Source organism: Paramormyrops kingsleyae, chromosome 3, assembly GCF_048594095.1.
Source record: "Paramormyrops kingsleyae isolate MSU_618 chromosome 3, PKINGS_0.4, whole genome shotgun sequence".
Lineage (NCBI taxonomy): Eukaryota > Metazoa > Chordata > Actinopteri > Osteoglossiformes > Mormyridae > Paramormyrops > Paramormyrops kingsleyae.
In genome coordinates this window covers 35240974-35265964 of record NC_132799.1, presented here as the reverse complement: position 1 = coordinate 35265964, position 24991 = coordinate 35240974, and the positions used below count along the sequence as shown (strand labels likewise).

At 41.3% G+C, this 24991-nt stretch overlaps 1 protein-coding gene across 3 annotated transcripts in view; it reads left to right on the top strand.

Annotated features, from left to right (window-relative positions):
* Positions 1-780: 780 nt before the first annotated feature.
* Positions 781-24991, top strand: part of LOC111845675 (epidermal growth factor receptor kinase substrate 8-like) — a 36746-nt gene continuing 12535 nt past the window's right edge. For 2 of the 3 annotated variants that reach the window (XM_023815266.2, XM_023815264.2), the window contains exons 1-7: positions 781-1067; positions 20382-20479; positions 21293-21366; positions 22454-22521; positions 22669-22830; positions 23653-23802; positions 24726-24805. In XM_023815266.2, the coding sequence (XP_023671034.2) occupies positions 20418-20479; positions 21293-21366; positions 22454-22521; positions 22669-22830; positions 23653-23802; positions 24726-24805 (596 nt within the window). In that variant the 5' untranslated portion in view covers positions 781-1067; positions 20382-20417. Of the gene's footprint in view, positions 1068-14142; positions 14204-20381; positions 20480-21292; positions 21367-22453; positions 22522-22668; positions 22831-23652; positions 23803-24725; positions 24806-24991 lie in introns of all 3 variants that reach the window. The other variant, XM_023815265.2, reaches the window with a different exon arrangement.

Genomic DNA, 24991 nt, shown 5'->3' with positions numbered 1-24991 from the left:
TCCCAACCTTTTGATGACCTCGGACCGGCATACGTGGTGCAAAAATGTAATAAAAAAAAAAATCTTGTAGGTGGAGAGGGAGGATGAGACCGTATCAGAACCAGCCAAAGTCTGGGGTCATGAAAAGGGCATGCCTTAAAAATGTGTAGTTTGTTTTTGGAGATTATGTTGTGTAATAGAAAAATAAAAATTCAGACAATTGAAATGTTTCTTCAATCGATTCGCATGCTGTGCTGCCATCTAGTGTGATTATTTTTCTCTGAAATATTAAAAGGCCATTATCGTGATTCCTAATGGAGTCTCATAATTAGTCCCCCCCTGGTCTGTCCCTCATTTCCATCGAAGATCACAAATCCTGGCAGCGGTAGGAATGATGCTTAATAGACTGGACTTTTAGCACAAAGCTTACCAATTAAAATCTCAGGATGGATAGATGAACTACTTAATATATTTACAGTGATACATGAACATCAATTAATGCTCATTATTATTTAGGTGACACGAAATTGGTCTAATGTAAGTATATACCAAATGTATACACATCTGTAGATCAATAGCACACTGGCTGTACACTTAAAATGTTTATGACAGAGGTTTAAATGTCTGACTTCATTAAATCGCTATCAAACGACTCAAGTAGGCTATAGGACATTTTAACATTTCAGTGTTTGGTTTAATGTTCAACGTAACTTAAAATAGGCTGTGTGACTGTTATTGTGTTAACTTTCATTCTTACAAAAAGCATAATGTCCCGGAACTTAAGAAATAGGATCCGCGTAAGGTAGGTGCGGACTGCGGGAGAGCCGGAGGGCGTCATTCGGCGGCTCTGCGGGCTGGAAGCGCTGGGAGGGCTGAGGCGGGACCCTTCGCAGAGGAGAAACTAAGTGCCGTTTATTTGCGGTTTCACTCTTTCCTCTTTTTCTAGAAGCACTGCCAGTGTTGTGTCCGGTCCTTTAGTTTAGACTCCGGTTTGGGACCCGTGTTCGTGCCAGATGCGCTCCGTGACCGCGGACCATGCGGTAACATTTACGGGGAAATAGGCGAACTACTCGGTCTGATCCACGCAGGTACGAGTTTTCCTTTCTCACCTTTTTATTTTTAATCTTGCTGAATATTTAACCGTTTGTTGGTCTTCCATAATATAACTAAAGGGAGAGGGCGTGAGTTTATTTACATTAAGATGAAGTAAAACGTAAAATACACATACATTTAGATTGACTTTTGCTACTGGAAGTTTTGCTGACTACATGTATTTGTTTGTGTGTTCTGAATGAGGAAATAGTTAATTATTTTTCATAAAATCCGTAGTTAAGACTACGGAAAAAGACAGAAACGAAGTGCTTGTTTATGATTGCAATGACAACGTACAGCGCACACAGCCTACAACTTTAACCATGGTAGGACCTGCATGACCTCGGGGTATTTAATGCATGATTTCATGGAGAAAACGCCTCACTTGTGCTCCAACTTGCCTGTCAGGCTATGGGTGCCAATAACAATTTCAGCATTTCTCGCCTTGTGTCATCCAGACCGCCAGGACCGTAATATCTTACTTTTAAAACCGTAGTTATATATTTCAATAATAAAGAAATAATATAATAGGTTAACAAAGCAGCAAAACACAACGTTCCCCAAGTTTACACAATGATGATCTTCTAAGCTACGAAATGTAATGGTTGAATTCATTGCTCTCCCAGCAATGCTGTGCCCCCTATTGTACCATTAACCTTCAACTTTCTCATCCCTCGTTTTTCATTATTGTCATGTAGGCCTACGGCATTTAAGCGTATAAGGTGGGAAAAGACGTAAACGTTTCAAATTGAATACATATAACTGGGTTGCAAAACGTTCCCAGTGTCACCAACTTTGGTCAGCTGGCCGGAGTGAGATTTTCAATTCGAGCCAAGCCTGCCAGTTTATTTACGTTTATGCAATAGTTTTATTAACTTATAAATAGTCTATAGGGTTTGCACACTACCCCAGCGCTTTAAATACAGCTAATTTTTAGTTTTACGATGGAATAATATAAATGTGCCGTGAGATTTCTTGCGTGAGCGTGAGAGTTGGGAGCCCTGCTTTCCCACAACAGGTCGCGCATAATGATGTACGTCACGGTACAGCCCAGTGACCTACCTTCTGTTAGGGGTATATTAATACCCTCATATCCCAACATTGTCATTTTTTTGTTATTGAAGGCATTATGAAGTAGCTCTTTTTTCCTGGGACCCTGACACATTTGTTTATTTAGGACCATATAGATTTTTCCAGATTATACTGAAAATGCTTCAAATGTCTTAATAAAACCTCTCAATATAATAGTAACATTGAAAGTTTATATTTAGTTTGATGCAGATAATAAATAATGGAATTATTAGAACTGGGCATTCTGCTCTATCAGGTTTATTCCGCGTCATTTGTGTAGTGTCAACTCTTACAAGAATGATTCATTTGTCATGTACAGGCAGACTTTGTTCTTCAGTTTTATTCACAGCATAAATGTTCCTTTAAATATTTTAGAAGGTTGAACTTGTTTCAGTGTAAACACAACAGTATCCCATATCTTTCAGATCTTCTGTTTCCCTGTCCCAACATCCCCTGTCCAGAGAGTACTGCGGAGTATATTTCTGTATTGTCCAGCATGCTTCATGCTGTTTCAGGAAATGATGGGAACAATGCATATTTGAACACAGACGTTTCTATTAAGGGCCCCGATTGTGACTCCAAATTCAAAGTGAAAGTTTGCCTGCCTGGCATTGGCCTTTGCATTCACGATGGGTTTTTTTTTCTTCCTTTGGATAATCTTAATTGAACCCCATCTGCTGCTTTTTAGGCAGCCCCCACCTTAAGCTGTGGGTATTTTGGTGGCTCCCCCTGTAGCACCATCAGTGTCAGCCCCCCCCCCCCCCCCCCGAGGCCCAGTTCTGCCTGATGTGTGTGGTGTTTGCATATTCTCCCCGTGTCGTTTGGAGTTCCTCTGCAAATTCTTCATATAGTTGGGCTGTTGTCTATAAATTGCCTATATTTTATGATTGTGTATATAGCTGGAAGATGAGTGGCTGAATTGGGGGATGTATGTGAGTGTGAGAGAGAGACGGGGGTAAAGAGACACACACTCCTGCATTTGTGAGTAGCATACTGTGGCTTGGTCTTTTAATAAGGGAGTTTTCTCTAACCTTGGGATGATTGGAGTAAATGATGAGTAAGTCAGTACAGGATATGGATGGATGAAAATTGTTTTGATTATTTCTTTTTCAGGGGTAGAGGGAATGTTCTGGGAGTTAGCCTAAAAAAATCCTGAAGTCCTGAATTTTCCTCACTCCAGATTTAGTGATCATTGTTCTTACAGTTATCCCATGTACAGTATTGGGTAAAAGCTTTCGGCAGTTAAAAAAAATGTTTAAGTGATTTTCATGTTGGTGTGAAACTGATATTGCATCTGTTACAGTGTATCAGCTTTGTCATTTCAAAACCTCCCCTAAAATTATCCCAAAATTTGTAGCAGCCGTCCAATACACCAATGTGTTTTCTGACTCGTCTACTACCCTGACTGTTTGGCTAATCAATAGTTAATTGAATTATTTAATTGTTTCACTATGTGCTCAATCAATCAATCAATCAATCAATCAATCAATCCATGGAATGGCTGGGGTGCCCCTAAGGAGAGATTTGGGAAGATGCTCATCTAACCAGGCAGCAAGATATCAGTAACTTCCGGGAGAAAAGAAGAAATTCTTGTTTATTTTTTGTTTGTAACTATTGGTTTACTTATGTTCTAATGTCAACTTTTCTGAGCCAATATACACTTACTACCCTGATAAAAAGCCTAAACATTTCATTTGACTGGCTTTGACTTATAGCACTGTATGTTGTGGATTTGCATTGCCAGAGATTTCCGTTCACCTCTCCTCAGGTAATCTGAGCTCCTTTTATTCGCTGAACCACTTAACCTGTGGCCTCGGTGGTCATTATCTCTAGTGAATCACTGTAGCTTGGTGAGAAAAGTGGGGATGTGAATCCCGTGAGTGTGAGTGTGAGTGTGTGTGTGTGTGTGTGTGTGTGTGTGGGTGTGTGGGTCTTCACCATTAACAGCAGGAAATGAATGTGAGCCTTTAACGAGTTTATGCACTGTAAGCCATTTCATTATTAGCAGTCGCATATGGAGTTAAGGCTGTTTTAAAAGCCTGTTCCTTGCAAAAAGAAATGCATAGAAAAGGCTTCTGACAGAGCGCCGTGCTGAGCCTGCCTGTCTGGTAACAGGAGTTACTGATCATAAGAAGCACCAGTTTGCATTGTGACACCGGCGTAAAAGTCCACAATGTGATTGCCCTGATTTTAAAGTAGAAAAAAATGTGCATAGCATACATTTGGGACAAACTTGGGATGCATCGTATCGAACATCTTGGGTTAGTAATTAGGGACTGCATGTCTGAGTGTGTTCCCTGCGATGGACTGGCATTGCCACTCGGGCATCCCCTGCTGATTCCCCTGTTTTTTTTTTTTGTCATACTGCATGAACAAGGTATTATCCCTTATAATAAATAACTGACTGGATTCATTCATCCATCTTCATTCCTGTGAGCCTAGTGAGGCTCACAGTACAGGGCGTAAGGCTGGGATACAGCCAGGATGGGATGTAGCTCACAGGCAGCGGCTGGACTCAAATATGTATTGTTGCATTTACAAAGAGCGTGATAGAACATGTTCAATTTCATGGTTAGTTTGTTCAGAATCAGTAATAATTTCTTGCAGGTTGCCTAGTGTGATTTTTTTATTTTTTTCTCGTGCTTTATCTTCCTTTGGCAGCATGACCCAGTAAAAGTGCAGCTTCACTGGACTTCAGTGGCATTTCTGTTTTCAGTGCAGCCAAAGCTAGACGTAGGTTGGACAAATGCTTCAAAACATCAATTCCAGGGAAGCTGGACATGGGACAGTGGGTGGGGCAGGACACTGGGCTGCTGCATGATGATTGGAGGAAATGTCAAAGTGGCTCCACCTCTTTTTGATTGACAACTTTTTGGAAATATACTTTGGAATTGGAGCATTTCAATCCCATGCAGATTTTCTGGCAAGTGAAGTCTTATTTTTTTTAATTTAATTTGTACATATCCTACTGTAAATAAAAACATAGAGTACTTGAGTTTGTTCCTTGTTTCCTTAGAAAGGTTTATTTGTTTATTTCAAAACTGACCTGTTGTCTTTTTTTTTTAGCAAATGTCACCCATTTTTCACTGACTCCCATCCATCCATGAACCCCTAACCCGTGAAAGGTGTACCAGCTCAGCTGGCTTAAAACTGCCACCAAGTGATTCTGCATGAGGGCGTTTTCTCCGTCCGTAAATCCAGTATTATCATGTGTCAGTTGAATTTCCCTTCCCTGTTTATGTGGGTGGGGGTGAGTAGGGTGCTTTCACGCTATAAATGCATAGTTAGGGCTAAGCCTGTGTGTCGGTAATCACAAGGTCGCCGGTTCAAACCCAGCCTCAGTACATCTGCAGGTCCTTGAGCGAGGCCCTTAACCCCCAGCTCCCTGGGTGCCGCTACAGGTGGCTACACTTTGCAGACAGCGTGCTCTACAAAGAGCAAGTTGAGGGAGGCGTAAAGACAGTTTCCCCACAGGGATTAATAAAGTATCGATTATTATTATTATTATTATTATTATTATTATTATTATTATTATTACAGGACAGGCAGCCTTTGTTGGCTACTTTCAGCAGGCCCTTGACTGAGCTTGGTTACTCTGCACCCTTGGGGTCAGCATGCTAACACAGAGAACACATGCTCCATTATTTAGAACCGTTGTTCTTATGGCACCTTGGCCCATACCCACCTCATCTGCCTCATAATTTGTTTGTTACCCATCTGCAGTCATAGTTACTCGTCTGCATTGTTTACTTTGAACTGTACTTGTTTACTTGCCTGTCTCTATATTTGTATATTGTCTCAATGCAGCTTTTTCTTCAGACACCCTAGTTGCTGTAAGAGTTACATTATGCTAGTTCATCAGCCCGTTCAAGTTCATTATATACCAGGAAACCTTAGACAGTGATCTGTCCGCTGGTGATCAGTGCATGTTTGTTTTTCATAACCTTCTGAATTATTTAGCGCCACTCGGCTATAAGAGTGTTTTCTGGCTCATGTTTGCTTTTGGCGTTACGGTAATCCTGCCGTTCTTCTTGTGATATTGTTAGCAGGTTGAGGATTAGCGTTAACGTGCGGTAGAACAGGCCGCTACCTTGACATTGTTTGTTTCCCTGTCAGCCGTCAGTCCTATGGTTCATGTTGCTGCTGTAAAATTGGAACCATTCAGTCTGAGGTCTCCTGCTGGACTGGGCGCAAAGCACCATTAGCAAGATGGGAATGGTAATCATGGAGACAACTTTTTGTCTGTCCAGGGTTACGTCACAGGGCAGCATGGTGGCCTGTTTGGCAGATACCAAATTGCCATGGAGTGTGGATGTACATGCCCTGAGATGGACAGTGTCCCCCAGCCTTGTGCCCTATGCTGCATGGGATAGATTCCAAGCCCCTTTCAGCAGGATAAGCAGTTGCTGGGTGGATGGATGGATTCAGTAAACAGTCCTGACTAGAGCTGGGTATCGTTAAAAAAATTTTGATCCTAAAACTGATACCTTGACTTTGATACCGGCCCTTGAACAATATTTTTTCTATACTGATCTTATAAAATACATTTTAACAAAAAAATGCATTACAATATAAATCTATAATCGTCTTGGCATTTTACCCACTCAGAGCAGTTCTGTAACACTTCGTGATGTAATATTAAGTTCAGGTTTGTACACATTCTTAATGCATATGAGATTATCACAGCCAGGTTAGAATTTTCTACAGAAACATGCTTACATCAGTCTACATTTATTTAGTTTTTGTTTTTCCAGTTTTGTTTGTTTTTCTGGTTTTGTTTGTTTTTATTTAGTTTTTACACATTATCTTATCTAAAACAAACTAGTTTGGGTTGATTTTTCCTGCCAGCGTTCCACCTACTGCCTGACAGTACCTGCATATGTACTTAAGCACAAAATTGCATAAATCATGGGAAAGTATATGCATGGTCAGAAGGTCCATACTTTAAAAGTAAAGACCTGTTTGCTTGTAGGTTTGCAAAAATAGACATTGATTATTTAATCTATATTGAATGTTCAACCTAATTGGTAATAAAGAAGTTATTTGAAAAATAATAAGGTCCATCTTATTGAGATACTGTTCTTTTAAGAAGTAGAACCACTGCATAGAGTCCAGAATGTTGGTTTGGTGTCACCTGAAAGGCTGAATAGCTTATGATACCATTAAGGGGTACCTGGGTAAACAACCTACAAAATGTTTACGAGCGATTTACATTTGCATATATTAAGCTATAAGTTAATTGTGGTTTGCCAATAAACTCTCTGAGTAATTATCACTAAAGCAGACCTGTTATTCATGACAAAACATGCAGTATACTGAGCAAATATGACAGATTTTTGGGCAAAATGCTCATTTAATATCAGCATGTTCTCGGCTATGTGTGATAACATATACTTCTTAGTTATTGAAGTTTTGGTACCGAATGACGAGGCATTTTTCGATTCTTGATAGTATCTAAGCAAGTCAGTCCCAAAAAAGTATCAAAGTTTCGTACCCAGTCCTAATCCTGACTAACATCAAGCCTGATAAATATCTGTCAGATGGGGAATTCACTATTATTGGAACGGTCTAAGATTTTTAGTACTGTGGTAGATGATGGAGCTTGATATTTAGATCTGAACTAATGGAAGATGCCGGGATCCTCAGGAGACCATCTGAAGCGTGCCTTTAGTTTTCACCCTGATCTGCTCTTAGCGTTCTTGCGATTCGCCTTCCTTTGCGGTGCTGTGGTTACTTTTTCCGTCATTCTCGCCAGAGTTTAGCATGTCCCCAAAGGGCCTGGAACTTTTCAGCTTCTCGAAGCTGCATGACCGAATAGCCTAAGCAATGTTGCACTGCTGCTGTGCCTTCAGGTGAAATCTGCTTCCATGGGTTTAGAGTGTAAAGTAAATGATTGCTGGTGACTGAGTGCAAAGGAGAAGGCTGCAGCCCTTTGTTATTACAGTAAACAGCTTCTGGGTGGGGGAGAGCGGGAGCAGGCTGCAGGCATGTGCAATTGGAGCTTCCGTGATAAGGTGCACTTCCTCATGACAAATAATCAGAGGTGAGAACTTTAGGTCCAGAAAGTAGAAATCCAGACTGAGGTTGTGTTTCAACCCCCAGCTGAGTAGTCCGTGACTGTGACTCTTTATGCTGAACTGGTTGGTTGAAACAAAACCTTGGTCTGGATTTGTGCTTTCTGGACCTGAACTTTCCACCCCTGAGAATAATCTAGGCAGAAGCATAGCATTCCTCATGGGTGCTTGAGGAGATGTGTGAAAGGTTGACTAGTCTCTGGAAGATCATAAAACAAGATTCATGGGATGCTTGTAAGGTTCTGTCCTCTCTTCAGGGGCCTTAAAGACAGGTTGTTTTCTGTGGAGTGGACAGGAGGAAGATGTACTGACATTGATTCTGAGTATGTGGGTGATTGATGAGTAGTACTCTTGTGATGCTTATCCCCTGGAATGGATGTAAGCCTTAGTTTGTTCACTCTGCACTCACTTGTTCTATCTTGGGAAGCTAACAGACATGAAAATAAAACTACTGTATAGGATGAACGTTATTGTTCAAAAGGCAATGTTGGTGGCAGGTCTTTCAAACCAAAATGAAGCAGGCAAGATGCTTAGTAGGAAAAGAAGTTTAAGATGGAAAAGCCAGCTTAAGATTTTAGGCAGTTTTTTTTAATATGAGAGTTACTTTTCCACTCATTTGATTTTTGCCCCCCGGCCTACCATCTGGGTCAGACACGTGTTGTTAAGCAAGCAGTGGCTCAAATGGAAGGAAGGGTAGCCTTGCCTGCACTGCGGTTGGATATATGAAAGCCTATGAAAGAGAGGATAGCATTGCCTGTACTGTGATTGGATATATTGAAGCCTACAGCGGAAGCTCAGGGGGGATCGTGCTTTTCCAGTTGCAGGTCCTAAACTCTGGAATTCGTTGCCACTTTACATCAGACAGGCTTCTTCGCTGCCCATTTTTAAATCTGCTCTAAAGACTTATCTATTTTCCTTGGCTTTTGATCCAGTGTGAGGAGTTGTTCATATTTATGTTTAGTTGTGGTTATACTTTATGTTAATTTATTTTATTTTATTTATTTTATGATTTTTATATATTTTATGTTCCTATGTCCAGCACTTTGGTCAGTGGTTGCTGTACGTAAAGGGCTTTATAAATAAAGTTGACTTGACTTGACTTGACTTGACTAAGAAAGAAATGATGCCTCGACTGCGCACCTTCTGGCACGCTGGCCTGCTTGTACTTGTCTCTGCAATCAGCCCGACTTTCATGGGTATGATGTCTTTGTGGAATGAGCAGTTTGTCTCCTTTATTGGGCAACAGCTGCCAAATGCTATTATACATGTAGATTGAAAGCATAGCATGTTGTTGGCCAGTTGGTTACTAAAGTAAACCTGCATTTTGCCACTATATAGCAGTTTATTATTATTTATTGTTTATCTGTCTCTTTGTGTGACTTTTGCTGACATAGATCACGATTTGAGGTAGCTGGCCTTTCACTCATTTGGATATGTTTTCCATCCATCCATCCATCCATCCATCCACCCATCCATGCTTGTCCTATGCAGGGCAAAAAACCTAATAGAATAGTTTGTTTGATTACTGTAGCCTGTATTATAATGTTTAAAATCACATATGTAGGGGGTTCATTTGGATATATGTCATTATAGATTTAAACTACTGCCTAAATCTTTCATTATTCAACTTCCTTTCTTTTTGATATTTCACTCTTCATTGCCTGGTGAACTTTACTAGTCCTTTAAATGATCTATCAGCCGAGAAATGAGTCCCACGTGGGGGTGTGAAGCTGCCCGTTACGGAACAATGAAACCTTAGCGGTAATCCGTATTACATCGTGTCCTGGACCTCGATGGGGGCTGTTCTGAAGGTACGCCTTGTTTCAGGTTCCCCTGAGCTGCTTTTAGTTCCACCTTGTCCCATGACTTTTTCCATCGCTGTCCCGCTGGTCCCAGCTCCTCAACTGAACCTCAGTCCTGTCACGGTGTATGTTACAGGGGGCAGACGATCAGGTGCAGATATTTTTGTCTGCTTTTCAGGTGATTGACGCGACATATTTTCCGACGCGCGCTCTCTGTCCGCTGGTGGGGGTGTGCTCACCTGTTATGGGATGGAGCTCCACGATACAGAGAGCAGAGGAGAATTGTGAACGCGCGACCGTGTAGAGACAAAAATCACAAGCTGTTGTGTAAATAAGATAAATAAAATAAGGCTATTTAGTTTGTTTAATAAAAGAACAATATACAGTATAGATCTGTTCTATACGAAAGGTAACCTTAAATGACTTCTGCTGTGATCTGGTGCTATATATAAAATAAAATTGAGTAAAATTAACTTGACCTTCAAGAGGGGGGCGGGAGGTGCCGTTGGGGGAGTGGGACGTTCCCCTAATATAATGTTAGGGGAAGCACTGGTTTAGTTTATCTGTTGTAAGACTACTGGCACTAGACATGACATCCATGAGAATTGCAACCAGTATTATGTTGTTTGTATTTTCAATAATTATTTTCTTAAGCACTGGGCCATGATCCTGATTGAAATATTAAGTCTTCCCCCCCCCCCCCCCAAGGTGATTTTCCACACTCAAGAACTTTAGAAAGGACCCAGACTAATCACTAGGGGTTGTTGTATGCAGTTAGGCTGCACTAGACAGGAAACTCCTTGCTTTTGTACTAGCGGAGGTCCTTTGTGATGAGTCTTAAGGCCTGTTGTTGGTAAGCCACGTGGTGTTGCTTCTCTGGTTCAGTTAAAGGCTGCGCTTTCTCCATAGTCAGCAAGCATAGCTGAGTCTGACCTCGCATTTATCAGGCATTAAACATCTCAGCATGTCAGCTGGAGGGCGTCTTCAATAATGGTCCTTTCGCAGGTGTGTCCTTGCTTTTACGACTGTGAAGCATCAGGAAATTTCAGCCTGTGTGTGTATTTTGAACCAGCAAAACCAGGACTGGTGTGAACTTGAAGGCGATTGGTGTTGCTTGTCTGTGTGTGTGGTGGATGGACCCTGGGGAGAAGCTCTTACTGCTTTAGACACTGTGGTTGGACAGGGGCCCCTTCAAGCGGTAAGTTCCACTTTCTTGGTCAACATTTATTCAGCCCAATTACGGCTGTGGTCCAATAAAGATCGGGCCACTCCGGCTGACCCCAGTCCAGACGTGGCTGCTTTGGCCATTCAGAAGGTTGGACAAAGCTGGATAATGGATGTGTGGCTACCAGGAATCATTGCTGTGTCCCTGGTTTCTGGGATCTGGGATCAACACAGGGATTCACATTTTTAGCATGGGTTCGGACTTATTCACTGCCTTACTTTGGCTGTGGTCAGGGGTTTGTTATTTTAGAAGGTTCTACAAATGAATCCTTTGTTATCAGTCTTGCGATTAGATCAGAGATGTCAATGGATATTGAGAGGGATCTTAGATTGTGATGCTGGCGAAAGTCGTCCTTGGCCGAATGGGGTTTTGCTGTGCATGTACTTTGTCTGCAGGGCTACTGTAAGACCTGTGGATTAATGGGCCCTGTTGTGTCTGTCTAAACTTCTCCTTTTCCGTATTGACTTCTTTTGAAGCTGTTTTCTCACTGTTGCAAGAACATCAAGTAGCTTCTCTGTTTGTCCTTGAAGATATAAGCCAATTACTTGTTCTATTCTGTATCTGTATCTGTGCTCTTTGTGCCTGCCTCCAGATTGTTTGCTGCAGAAAGCACTGTACATGGGATAGTTTAGCCCAGCATATAAACCCTTTGACCTTATTAACTCAACCAGCCCTTGGAGACCACTGCTTGACCTAAATAAATGTCTATTGTGTGTCTGTCTGCATCTGTCTGTGTCTGTCTAAAAGTTTCACAGGAGCAAAATAAGGGAATAAGAGTTCCCACACTGGCAGCTCCAGGAAGATTTTAACCTTTGAACGAAGCATAGGTATGCCTCTCTGGAATTTTGCAAAGAAAGACACGCTCTTCTGGTTTTCAAGGAGATTTTGGTCCCTTAACAGGTTAATGGGCTGCTTAAATTGCCAGTGCTTGATTAGGTACCGGTTTTTGTACACTTGGGTTGCCAAATATTTGGTCTTTGCAACCAAGAAGCAGCGGTTTAGCAGCTACAAGTAGGAAATGGTAAACATATTGAATAAACAGCCCCAGTTTCAGCATGCAGAAGCTTATCTGTGGGTAATCAGTATGTAGATATGACTAAAATAATCCCTTTTTAATGTGCTCAAAGAACTGACATGAAGAAGAATGGTTAATATATAGTACCTGGAGGAAACACCACAACGACATGGGGAGAAGATACAAACTCTTCGCATGGTGCAGATGTCAACTCTGGTCCCAGAGGTGTGAGGCAACAGTGCTACCCACTGCAGTGCCGTGCTGCCCTGGTTAATATACATTTTCTTATTTGGGGGAAAAAAACTGAATGAATGGTTGCCCTGAAAATATTTATATAATCAGGTGAAAACTTTACTTCCCGAGTGGGCACTGTGTAGCAGGTCAGCAAAGCCTCGATCATCCTGGTCGATACTCTGTTAACAGGGTAAATAAAACACTTATATCATTTTGCTAGCTTCCTTCCTTGTACACTCCGCTTCCTAAGTGTACGATGCATCATCATTACTTACAGAAAACTGTGGGTCGGCACAGAAGAGAAGTGAGGAAACTTTGTATCACGTTATAGGATTTCTTGTGTCTGAAATGGGTCCCATATATTAATGACTCTCTTCAGATTGTCAGATAGCCCACACCTTTCCATATGCAGTGAGGATGAAATGCTTACCAGCTTCACGGTAAACCACAACTAAATTCCTGATGCGGGTGTGCAATTGCAGCATGCAACATGAGTTTGTTTTGCGTCAGTAACGACGTGGTGAAAGGCAGTTACAGTCCTCTGGAGATTTGTCATGGTAATGCACATTTGACATTGTTTTCATTGTGTTATGAGATATTGGCTATGCTATTTTAATTTTGTGCATGGTGCTGCTAATTTATTTGTGGTTTTCAATATAAAACTTGATGAAATGATTTCAGTTTGTGTATCAGTACTTTCTGAACATTTTCTGCACATTTTAACAATAATGCGATTAATACTGATGGCAGTGATAATTTTGGTCACTATAATCGTGATATTAAATTTTCATACCATTTTCATCTCTAATGTGCAGTACATTGGCTAATTCATTGGGTCTATTTTTTATAGAACAGGCGCCTGAGAACTCTGTGCTACTGTACTAATGCCAAAGTGGTAAGGGGACATTCTGACGTTTTCGATTTGATTTAGTGTTTTGGAAACCTAAAATCTCACTTTGGAACTTTGGGTCGCTTCCAGTGATTCAAGCAGGCATCAGTTTTCACTTTGCTGTTGATTGTGTGCGGTTTGTATCTATTTTCTGAAGCCTTAATTTCTAAGCCTGAGGTCTGTGTGCAGGACTCCTGAGCTGATTAGGAGTTGCCCGACTGGTCGGCCGTGCTCTAAGCTCACCAGCTAATAAATATGGTGCATCTTGTGCACAGGAACATTTTTTAGTTTTGAGAAAATTTTTGCTTGCAAATCAAAAAAATGTGTTTTCAACTTGCTAATTTTGAGAATTATTTACAGTGCTCTGGAAGTGTTCTTTGAGAAAGTGGTCATTCTGAGGCTGGTGTAGTTGATCTCAGTCCTGAGATGACATGAGCTCTAGGTTCCAGTTCGGGCGCGCCCTAGATGGGATGCCAGTAGAAAGGTCAGTCACGTCCAGACATTTAGCGGCGGTCCTTTAAAGCCGCTAATGAAACGTTAGCGAGGTGAACCGAGCGGAGGTTCCCCGTGAGCGTGGCCGTGCGAGACCCGCGCTGTCCTCGCTCTTTCCAAGCAGGAGAAGCTGCTCATGCCTGCTGCTGGATGCGTGTAGTTGTAACCCGCCTTAGCTAATCCTCTTTACCCTCCTGTGGGTATTGGGTTGGGGGAGGGAGGCTGAAAGAATGACCTCAGTCTTATTCTGCTCTTAATCTCCTGTTTAGTGCCGTGAAGGAAAGATTGGTGTCAACTGGTAAAGACATTCCTGAACTGTGGCGAGCAAAGGTATGATGTAGGGGAGCTATGATGTCAGATGTGGGGATTTTTGAGTGCGTGTTGACGTGTTGACGTGCTGACAGGGACGTGGATTGATTGCATGGGGCGTTGGTTTGGTTTCATCTGCTCTGATCTTTATTTTTTTTTACGCAAAAGTTCAGTTCAGAAGAAGTTGATGGGGGCAGGGGGTGGGGGAGTAGCCCACCTTCAGAGTCATTCATTTATTTGTCTGTGTGCGTGTGTGTGTGGGGGGGGGGGGGGGAAGTAATTCTGTTGCTATGTACTTGTTTAAATTGTCATGTGCTGTTTTTCTGATTGAACATCAAGATACACAAGAGGTTGTCAGGTAGCATGTAGATTAGGGATAATTTTTTTTAATTAATAATTCATTCTTTTTTTCTATTTAGTTTCTTAATAAGATATCTAAGATGGCTGCCTAGGGTCCAGGGGTTATGTAATGGGGTTTAATGCAAAAAAATAATCTGGGTGGCTGAAGCATTACTGTGCATTGTACGGTTTATTTTAGTGATTAATTATGTGGTTCTTGTTAACTATAAGCTTTGGTATATCAATATGGCCTAATACATTTTTGATCAAATTTGCAGCTTTATTCATACAGGTTTTAAAAATATATATAAATTATCACCATATTTACACCTGTAACAACAGGAGAGGGCTGAATAATACCCATTTTCAATATTTTACAGATTTTTATTTTATTTTTTTTTTAAAAAACAAACAAACTGTGTAATATGTGCTGATGATTCAGGAATGGGACACCTTATCTCCAACAAGGATTCCAGGAGCAACATAAGAGTTGTCAATTTATTATTTCTTGTAAAACCTTTATGAATAATACTGTCATTTATTGATTTCTAGCAGATTCTATAATCTAAGCCAGGCATAAAACAAACTTAGGCTACAACCTAATATTATAACACTTTGTGTTGAATGGATCTCTTGAATAGATAGATTTTGCCTAAGCTTAATGTTAATCCTTTTTTTGTGGCTGTTTGTGTGGTAACACACACATATGCTGATTTTCAGTGTTTTATGCTTGACGTTTCAAACCATATTAACTCCAGCAAAATATGGATAAGAAGCTGCTGGTTTCTCATTAACTTTGTGAGAGACACCTGGACCATTGTTTCAGCTTGTGCCTGTTGAGAATTTAGATTCCACCCCTCCTTGTCAGTAATGAGTAAATCACAGGTTAACTCTGGGATAAACTTGTTCCAGAGGTGCAGTGATTAAAGATCTATTTTTGGATGTCATAATACTTCCTTATATATTTTATTACAGAAATAAAATGTGATAAAGGGTTTTTTAGTACTTAATAACTTAGTTTGAATACTTATATCCTGATGAAATGTTCTGCAGCCAGAGAATTGAATTGCATCGTCTTTAATGATTGTGATACAGCGTTGTGGTCTGAAGTCATGCTTCTGTAAGTAAAAGTTTCTGCTTGGCAGTGTTTACCTATCCATTCCCTGCTTTATTATTTTTAAGAAGCTTTGTGCAGTACATATAGAATTAGGTGATCAGTGGTCATTGTCAACACACCACAGCACACAACAACGCACTGCATCTAACCCATATGTGACGTCATGACATAGCAGGGGGCAGCTAATTTAGCGCCCGGGGAGCAGTGCTTGGGGGCGGTACCTTGCTCAGGGGACCTCAGTGGTGCCTTGCTGGTCAGGGATTCGATCCTGCAATCTTTCAATTACAAGTGTGCTTCCCTAACCATCAAGCCACCACTGCCCATATACACATATACTTATGTGTGTTCTTCTAATAAAGGGAAATTGAGGATTTCGGGGTAGAAAGGTTTCTTTTTAACATAATGCTTTCAAAAACGGTGTCTTCTTGAAGGTGAAGGTCTAAGGAATAGTGAATCGGCAGTTGTTTTGTAGATGCTGAATGCAGTGAGATGTACCGGAGGCTGGTGACGGAACAGTACTCGTTTACGAGATCAACCAACTGTTTGCTAAATCACATAATTGTCCCTGGTGAACATAGCAGCTTAGCACTGAAATTCTATACTACTTTTTGTGCATTTATAATGTACACTGTGAGGACCCTGAATGTGACATGGGGAAGACATTCTGGGGGAATTACATCTGTATGGTCGCTATAAACTTGATGATGATGTCTCCTGATAATGGGTATCAAACCAGGTTATAAAATATCTAAGCCATTCATCAGACTCTTGGCGGTCAGATCTCAATACCAGCTTCCATTTTAGTGAGGAGACAGGGCTGTTCAAATGACCACACTTGTATTGCTCTCTAAGGGATGTGCTTGGTTTCATCTGGCAAATCTCTCACCAGACTATTGACCTTCCTGCAGAATGTCACACAATAATTAAGAACCTGGCAGAAAGGTGGACGCTTCCAGTTCCAGGTAAGGGTCCTGTAGTTGGACCTTTGAGTGGGATACTTCACCTGATTTGCCCCTAGAACAGGGCTATTCAACTCACAGTCCTCGAGGGCCGAGCCCTGCTGATTTTCTAGCCTTCCTTTACCTGTGAGCCAGGTGTGAAGCCTCTGACCAATCAGAATCAGTAATTATTAAACTAACTACGTGGGAGAACTGAAAACTGAACTGAAAACATGGCCTAGATTTGGAATCGAGGGCCTGAATTGAATATCCTTGCCCTAGAAGGTTTCCCGCATGTAAATACACAAAAGTCAGTTTGGATTAGCAGCATCAGTAAAGCAACTTAAAAATAATATCTGTATCCGTATTTGTGTCTTCCTACAGTTTAGAGGCGTTGGGTTTATCGTAGATAATCCAGATGAATGAGAAATCTCTCCTGTATTCTGAATTATATGTATTGGTAATTCATATTGTGATGTGTATTTTGAGCCAAATGGACCATGCATACGCACTTTTCAGATAAATGCTAGAAACTTCATATTTTACATTAATATTTTATCCCTTAATAAAGATTTTGGGTAACATTTTACTTAAGGCAATGTGTTTAATAATTTCTAAACACATTTATAACAAATAATAATGCATTCATAAAACGTTATAAATATTTATAAAAAGGCATAACATTTTTATAACCATGTGTTATGCATTATGAATGCTTTATGAAGCTTTTATCTATAATGCACTATAGATACCTTTATAATGCATTAGAATGGTTTGCATAAGCATTAAGGATGCTTCATACTGCATTATAAAGGTATCTATAGTTCATTATAGAGGAGAGGTTTATAAGGCAGTCATAATGCATAATAAACATGGCAATGTGTTATGCTTTTTTATAAATATTTATATCCATGTTTATAATGCTTTATGGATGCATTATAAATGTTTATAAATGACTGAAAACATGATCTTAAGTGTTAACAAATTTTGACTATGCACAATCATCTTTACATAATTCCAAGTATACTCTGCCATTAATTAATTCTGTGTAGGACAAGGTTTCTCCAGCACAGTTAATTATCCACTAAGTTCCGTTATTTCAGTGCTCGCTGTAGAAATAGGTGGCTGATGAATAATTGACCTTGATACTCGCTGACCAGCTTTTTCCTGTTACTATATTTTTATTGTTGCTGTGAAAAATGCCAGTGTGCAGACCGACCTTCCTGAGCCTTTCACACGTACGTGTCTGGGTGGACTGTATCTCCATAGTGACTTCTGGCACCAGACTGAAACCAGCTTCCAAAACAAACTCTTCCCTGGATGAGTTCCAGCTGCCCCCCCTCCGCGCCAACCACTATTCCAGCCAACTATCATTGCAGCCTCTCGATAGCAACTGCCTATTAGACTGCACTGACTTCTATCTGAAATTTTGTATTCATTCCACCGCACAGTTCTCCATATGTGCTACAAGTCATTTTACTCCCTCATAGAACACATATATACTTTACCAATGGATCACTTATTTCATTCTTTTTCTAATGTTCTTGGTCATATATATGAAGTGTTTCATCACACCACATATGGCAGAAATTGTTGATACGGTTGATTTAAAACAAATTTATGGGTTTAATGTGCTTAAGTCTTAAGAATGGAATTCCTGTTACGACAGCCAGAGCGTAAACAGTAAAGTCCTTTTACAGTCATTTGTCATGCAGGGAAAAAATATAATGGACACTCCTTAGTATACAATGACTTATTCAGTATACTAATTCATAATAAATCTCTATAATAGGGGTTCCCAACCTTTTGATTTCCATAGTTAATGCTGTACAGAAATCTCACAAACCAGTGAAATGGTCTAGAAGATTGAACTTTTATGACCATGATAACATTCCGATTAAGGAGGCTAGAGAAGCCATTTTTGCCTGGGTGCACCCCAACAGTACAACAGTGTATTGGCATAATTGACCCTGTGCAGCAATCTGTTCATTACCTGTTAGGTTTAGAAATGCAGGGCCTGTTTTAAAAACGATGCATTTCGACGTTTATTGCTCCAGAAGATTTAATGCATTCTCTGTTTCGAGATTGTTTCCATGAGGAACTTGCTGCCGGCTATCTGACTGATGTGGCCTGTATGTGAGAGGTTGTATGTGCACGCAAGGGTAGTGAGGATCAGTTCCAGATCTGAGCCCAGATTCTCTTCAGTCTTTGGCTTCTGGTTAATGAGACTCAAGTGTCTCGTGTGTTGACATTTTTTAATTCCATGGAATCAGGAATGAGTATGACCAGGGTTTGCACTCGCGGCACTCAGGTGCTTCAGATGCTGTTGCTATGCCGTCATCGTCGTCACCATCCATTGTCAGTCATGACTTAACTTTTAGCCAATGAAATTGTTTTCTTGGCCATTCTTTAGCCAGTTAAGCAATATTTTATTCGTAATTCTTTTGTACACCGGTGGGTTTACTCTTCAATTCTCTGGAACAATTATATTGCCACACTGTATCTGGTGTGATCTGTTTTGAACTTCCTGGGTATCTAGTTCTGCACTCTCAGGCTAATGTATTTGAATCCGTGTATAGCCACTGCTCAGTTTTGTAAATGATCACGAAAGTCTTCATGCTCTTCTGACATGAACCATTTATTGAAGCACTTGGGGTAAATTTGCTCCTCTAATTAAGGTTTGAAAACACACCCTGGGAAAGGCAAACTGTGCTGGTTCTTGTCTCCTGGGAGTTTGTCTCCTTCTGCCCATCCAGTTCTGTTTCTGCCAAGGTCATTTCATGGGACTCTTTTTTTATTTTGTTCATTATGCTCTTAATTTCATCAAGATCTCTGTACGCATGACTGCTCGAGTGGTCTGTTTTGATGACTCATTCTGTCAAGTGGAAAAACTCAACGTTCCTATTGTGTTCCCCGTACCTACCCCTGTCAGCATTTGTGTATGCCACACCATTGAGACTACCACGACCTCTACCTGTCCATTTTTGTGGGGCAGGGATCACTGTCCTTGGCAATACCTGCCTCACGCAAATGCTAAATTTATGGTAATGCTAACGCTAAGTCTGGCAGCTCTCCCGGCTCGCTCTGTGCTTGGGGGAGATTTTAGTCACGGCCTTCAGCCTGTGGATGTGGGTCATGCTTAATCAGCCAGCAGCTGGGTAAAAATGAACCAGCAAAGCTGTTTCTGCTTCGTTGGTGTCATGTATCTTGCGTGGCTGATGGCTGGGCGCTGCCGATCGTACTGTGTAAGCTTTACAAAGTCCAAAAGAAGGAAGCTTTCGCTAATCACCCATTTGTCTTACGAGTCAGTTACTGCAGTGCAGTGCAGTGCAGTGCAGTGCTGCACCCTACATGCCACTAATACTTCAATAATTCAGTTGGGGAAGACTAAGTTATTACTGCATTGCAATAAATGAAAATCTATGCAAGTATAATTTTCTTACATTTAGACAAAACTCTAATTTCATTAACGAACTAACACATCTTATGAATAGGGTTGATTTGCTTGCATTTAGGCATATTGTCTTATTTTAGGAAATCTTACCAAGTACAATTTTCTTACTGCAATGGCAGATAATTTAGCTCGTCACAAAACAGAAACACTTTATCTTAAATTTGAAGGGCCATTTTTTGCAGTGTGTAGAGGCATTTTAAAACTTGTGTGCTATATAAAATGTAAGCAAAGACCCAAGGCAGGTAACAGTCGTAAGTTTTACGATCTTCAGTTTGATGAAATTACTTGGGCTATCCGTTTTCCATGGATGCTCACCTGGCTAAATACCTTTCTATTTGGTTCTTCGTTTAGCCAGTGCAAGGCCATTTCTGTCTTCTGAGGTACATAATGAATGGACACACCCCCACCACCAACTCTGCAGGGTCTGGAGGGGACACCTCCCAGCTAAAGTAAGTCTGTCGCCGATTGGCTGTATTTGTGACTCTGTAGCAGCAGAATTTGAAGGTGCCAACCACATGTAGTGTCACAGCATGATGGTTGGAGCTATTGGCTTCTCACTGATTTCTGAACCAGAAGACAGAACCAAATCATGTGTAAATAGTAGTCTAAGGAGTTGGGCATGCATGCGTGTGTAAGCAAATATCAGAGTTGTACGAGTCCTGGCTGGTACGTCTTGTTGCGTAAGCTATGTTTTATTACTTAGCATTGGAAAAGGTTCTTGTGCAGAATTTGTGTCCAGAAGATCGGAATGTATTTGTATAATATGTGGTTGTGTTGTGTATGTTTCATATGTATATGTATGTTTTTCTTTCGTGCTTTGTATCCATCTCGTGTTTTTGTGTAACACGCAACACTGTTGGCTCGCGTGTTTTAGAAGAATTACGGCACTATTTGAAGGGTTATTCTTGACCAATAGAAATCATTTGATTTCTTCTTCAAAAAAACAAACAAACTGAAAAGGCCATTTGGAGGGGGAGTGGCATTGAACACAGGCCAAGTAAAAACTTTGTAACCCTCTTCAGGGCCCCCCCCAGGAAGAGTTCACTCCAGGACAAATTCCTTTCGCTCTCTTATGAAGGGTGCAGTCTTGTCACACTAGGGAAAGTACAATGGTTCATTAGCTGTACATGCAAGATGTTTTTGAGAATAAAATGAAGAGAATCAGTTGGGAGCATCAAGAAGGTCGGATGATGGATTTCCTGCTCTGATGTGTGTTTTTCATGTGACTGTAAAAAGGTCTTTGAACTTGTCTTCTTGTACAGTGATCACAGTTCCCAGGCTGCTGACCAGCCGGACCAGAACCCTTCACCCACATACAATGCTAAAGCTATATATGGTATGTATGCTTGGTTATTTGTTTCCTTCACTGTTGTATCCATGCATCACTGGATTTCACAGATGTATCTCTTCGAGCATTAGCACCTATTCTCCACTTAACTTTTTCTTTAGGTCTATGATTATGAAATTATAGAAATATTGTATTTGTTAGATATAAACACTTATTCCAATGAAAATGAACCTGATAGGATTTGGTTCTAAGAAGTTAGGTTGAGTTTCCATAGGAGAATACAGAGAAATTGAAGGTGGCAGTAATTGAGCTGTGAAGTTGCGATCCTCAAGGCTCAGTGTTTTCCTGCTTGTCCGGAGCTGCACCATTAAGCGGGAGTTGGGCTGACTTGTTTGCCGTGGTCCTTCGGTTGTGGGTCCCATCCTCATGGTCCATATCGTCCCCCCGGAGCCACCCCTGATTTGCAGGCATTTTAACACACCTTCGATGTGCTTAATGCCCCTGGACTGAGACTGAAACTCCTCAGTCTGCGTATGTAGGCCTGAGTCAGGCTGAGGAGCAGGTGACGCTGTTCCAGGGACGGCCTCCCTCCCTGCACGTGTCCTTCTCTGTGGAACCCTCTCGCACTTTGTTGTTCAACATGCATGAAACCTGCCTTTCACATTGCGGTTCCAGTTTGGCCTTATCGTGCCCAGACTAAGAATACAGTGTCAAATAGACAGTGTAACACTGATGCATATGGAAGCTTGAATAAGAACAATCCAAGCCGTACTGCGTAGGTGCACATCCCATAATACAGCAGACACATGGGCAGGCTGCCCTCCCCCCTTTCACCATTATCTGTCCCCTCGCCAACAGCCACCTAACATCAGCTAAAGAACCAAGAGGTAGCAACTAGCAGAGGCATATTTGTTGGGTACCTCTCCCCTCCCCCACCACTGCTGTGCAGAACCAGTGAGACACATAGAGCTGCATGCAGGATCAGCCTCTGTGGTCATGCTGTGGTCACACTGCATCCTCAAAGGCAAAGGAGGAAAATGTTAGCTGGGAAAATCACTGTCTCAAATTTTGTGTATATGTTTTATTATGTCTATATTTCTGTATGTGTTTTTATGAATGTATGTGTGTCTTTCAGAGCAAAGGAAGAAATACACGAAAAACAGTATTAATAGCCTTATGGAAACATCTCAGTATCATGTGGAAGTAAGATATTCGCACTGATTTGGTTCCCGTCTCTTCATCTTGTGTGAGAGTCTGTGATAATCTGAATTCACTTGGTCTGTTTATAGACTTCCTTTGAAATGAGGCACGTTGAAGCTGTGCAGGTAACTATTGCCTCCTCAATTCCAGCACTTGACCACCTTCTCAATGGACCTCAAGGAGGCCATGTTCACCGTGGACGACGGCCTGCGGAGGCTTAAGCTGCTGGACGCTAAGGGCAAGGTGTGGACTCAGGACATACTGCTGCAAGTGGATGAGAGGAGCGTCTGTCTCATCGACGCCGACACCAAGGTGGGCCGGGTCGCTTCCGGGTGCGAACATGGTGCGGCATGTGGTCCGCAGGTGGACCTCAAAAGCACCAGCACCATCACAGACGAGTGTGTCCTGTTTGAATGCACTTAATTCTCCAAGAGGTCTTTCCCTCAAGAACTTTCTTTAAGTCGTTTCAAAAGTGGATATAATTTTAGAAATGCGTTTTTCAGAGTGTCTCTCTGCACCTTCCCTGACCTTAACCTGGTGTCATGTTAACTATCTTAATTTCATTCTTTAGCTGCCTGGAGGCAACTGACATGTTATTGCTTGATTTATGACTTAAATTGTGACTTTATTTATATATCTGGGTTTGTAATCTATGCTAGTGGCCAAAATTGTGGAAACACATTGCATTTTTGGCATTACGCTTTAAAAATTGCTACACGAATATTGGCGGTAATGTTCATAAACAAAGAATGTTACAAATATCATACACTGGATGATTAAATAAGTAACTGGAACATCAGTTGAATAAAGGTCTGCAGTCTCTAAAAATGTTGGGCCCTAGTGTAGACTCAGCTCATTGTTTGCATTAAATTGTCAACATTAGCGGCTTGGATATCCAGGCGTGGCATTTATTACTAGTGTTTACACTCTTGTGATGTTTTGGTGCGAACACTCCCGTGTGTTTCGTAAACCCTGTTTACTGTATGGCTTTGAGTGTTGGTAAACGTGCTTAGACTCTCGATGTCCTTCAAGTGCACTCGAGATTGTGAGAATTCCATGTGGGAGTCCAGCTGAGATACAGATACTGGGGGCCCTTAAACTCCATCTCTGCTGATGACTCATTCGTGTTTTCAGAACGAGGTGGAGAACTTCCCCCTGAGCTGTATCATGCGGTGCCAGGCGGTGATGGATGCCTGCAACTACGACTCCATCTTGGCCCTGATATGCAAGGAGCCAGGCCAGGCCAAACCCGACCTGTACCTCTTCCAGTGCAACGACATCAAGGTGGGGATCTCCTCAGGCCAGACCGTTGCATTGCTTGAATACCACAATTACGTCCTGTACCAACAACAGCTGAGTCTCTGAGAAATGGATATTCCAGCCTTTCATAACTACTAAGTTCAGCCAGTAATCAGCTTTAATGGGTATGACATTTTCTGTTCTCATAAGGGTGAGTGTTCCTATTAACCTTCCCGTTGCAATGGGTTAGGACACTGTGTCCATTATTGGAAAGTCACTGGTTCAACTCCCAGGGTCAGTGGAGTGATTTCAGTGTTTGGTTCTTGAGCAAGGCACTTAACCCCAGTTTGCTCTCTGAATCATCTGACCCTGCATTCTCAATTGTACATCGCTTTGTATGCAAGCGTTGAATAAATAAATAAATGTAAAAATAAATGTAATAAAAATCTGTTATGCGAGTATGACTAAGACTGCATGCAAATGCAGTGTTCATTAGATGCCAGATGGGATGGTATTCTAAAAGCCCTGAAACACCTATTTTTATTGCAGAGTATGATTTAGTAGTGTAATTTTGATTAGCAGCTGGCATGGAGGCTTACTGGGTGGCACTGTCGTGTCACATCTCTGTGGTTGGCAGTTTGAATCCCAGCCATGCTCTGTGTTGGAGAATTCCAGTTGTGACTCTTTTGTATGGTTCTCCGCTGGGAACCGTGGTTTCCTTCTATTATTCAAAGACATGCAGTGAATCGGTCATTGTGGCTGATGTTGTGTGAGTATGGAGCTGAGTGTGCCCTGCAGTGCACTGGCATCCTATCCCCTGCCTCATACCTCGCGCTGCCTGGGATAGACTCCAGGATCCCTGCAGCCCTGGTACCTGATAAGTGGTTGCAGCATGAATGGATGGATAGATTTCTCTGACTATCAGTAAAGGAAGTGCTTTGCTCTTAGCAGACATTGTTTCCCTGTAGGCAAATCTCATCTATGCAGACATTGAAAGTGCCATTTGTGACCTCAAAGCAAAGACCAAGAAGCGACCAGAAACCCTCCGGTGATCAATTTTATTACTACTTTTACTCTGAATTTGCAATATGCATTTCTGAATGTTATACAGGGATATTGATATTCTGTCCTTCATTGTTACATTATTGTATATTTCTTTCCTCAAGCAGGGTGAACAAGCAAATTTAAAATAATTTATAGTGCCATATGTTGCCTTTTAGAAGTAAAAGGTCAT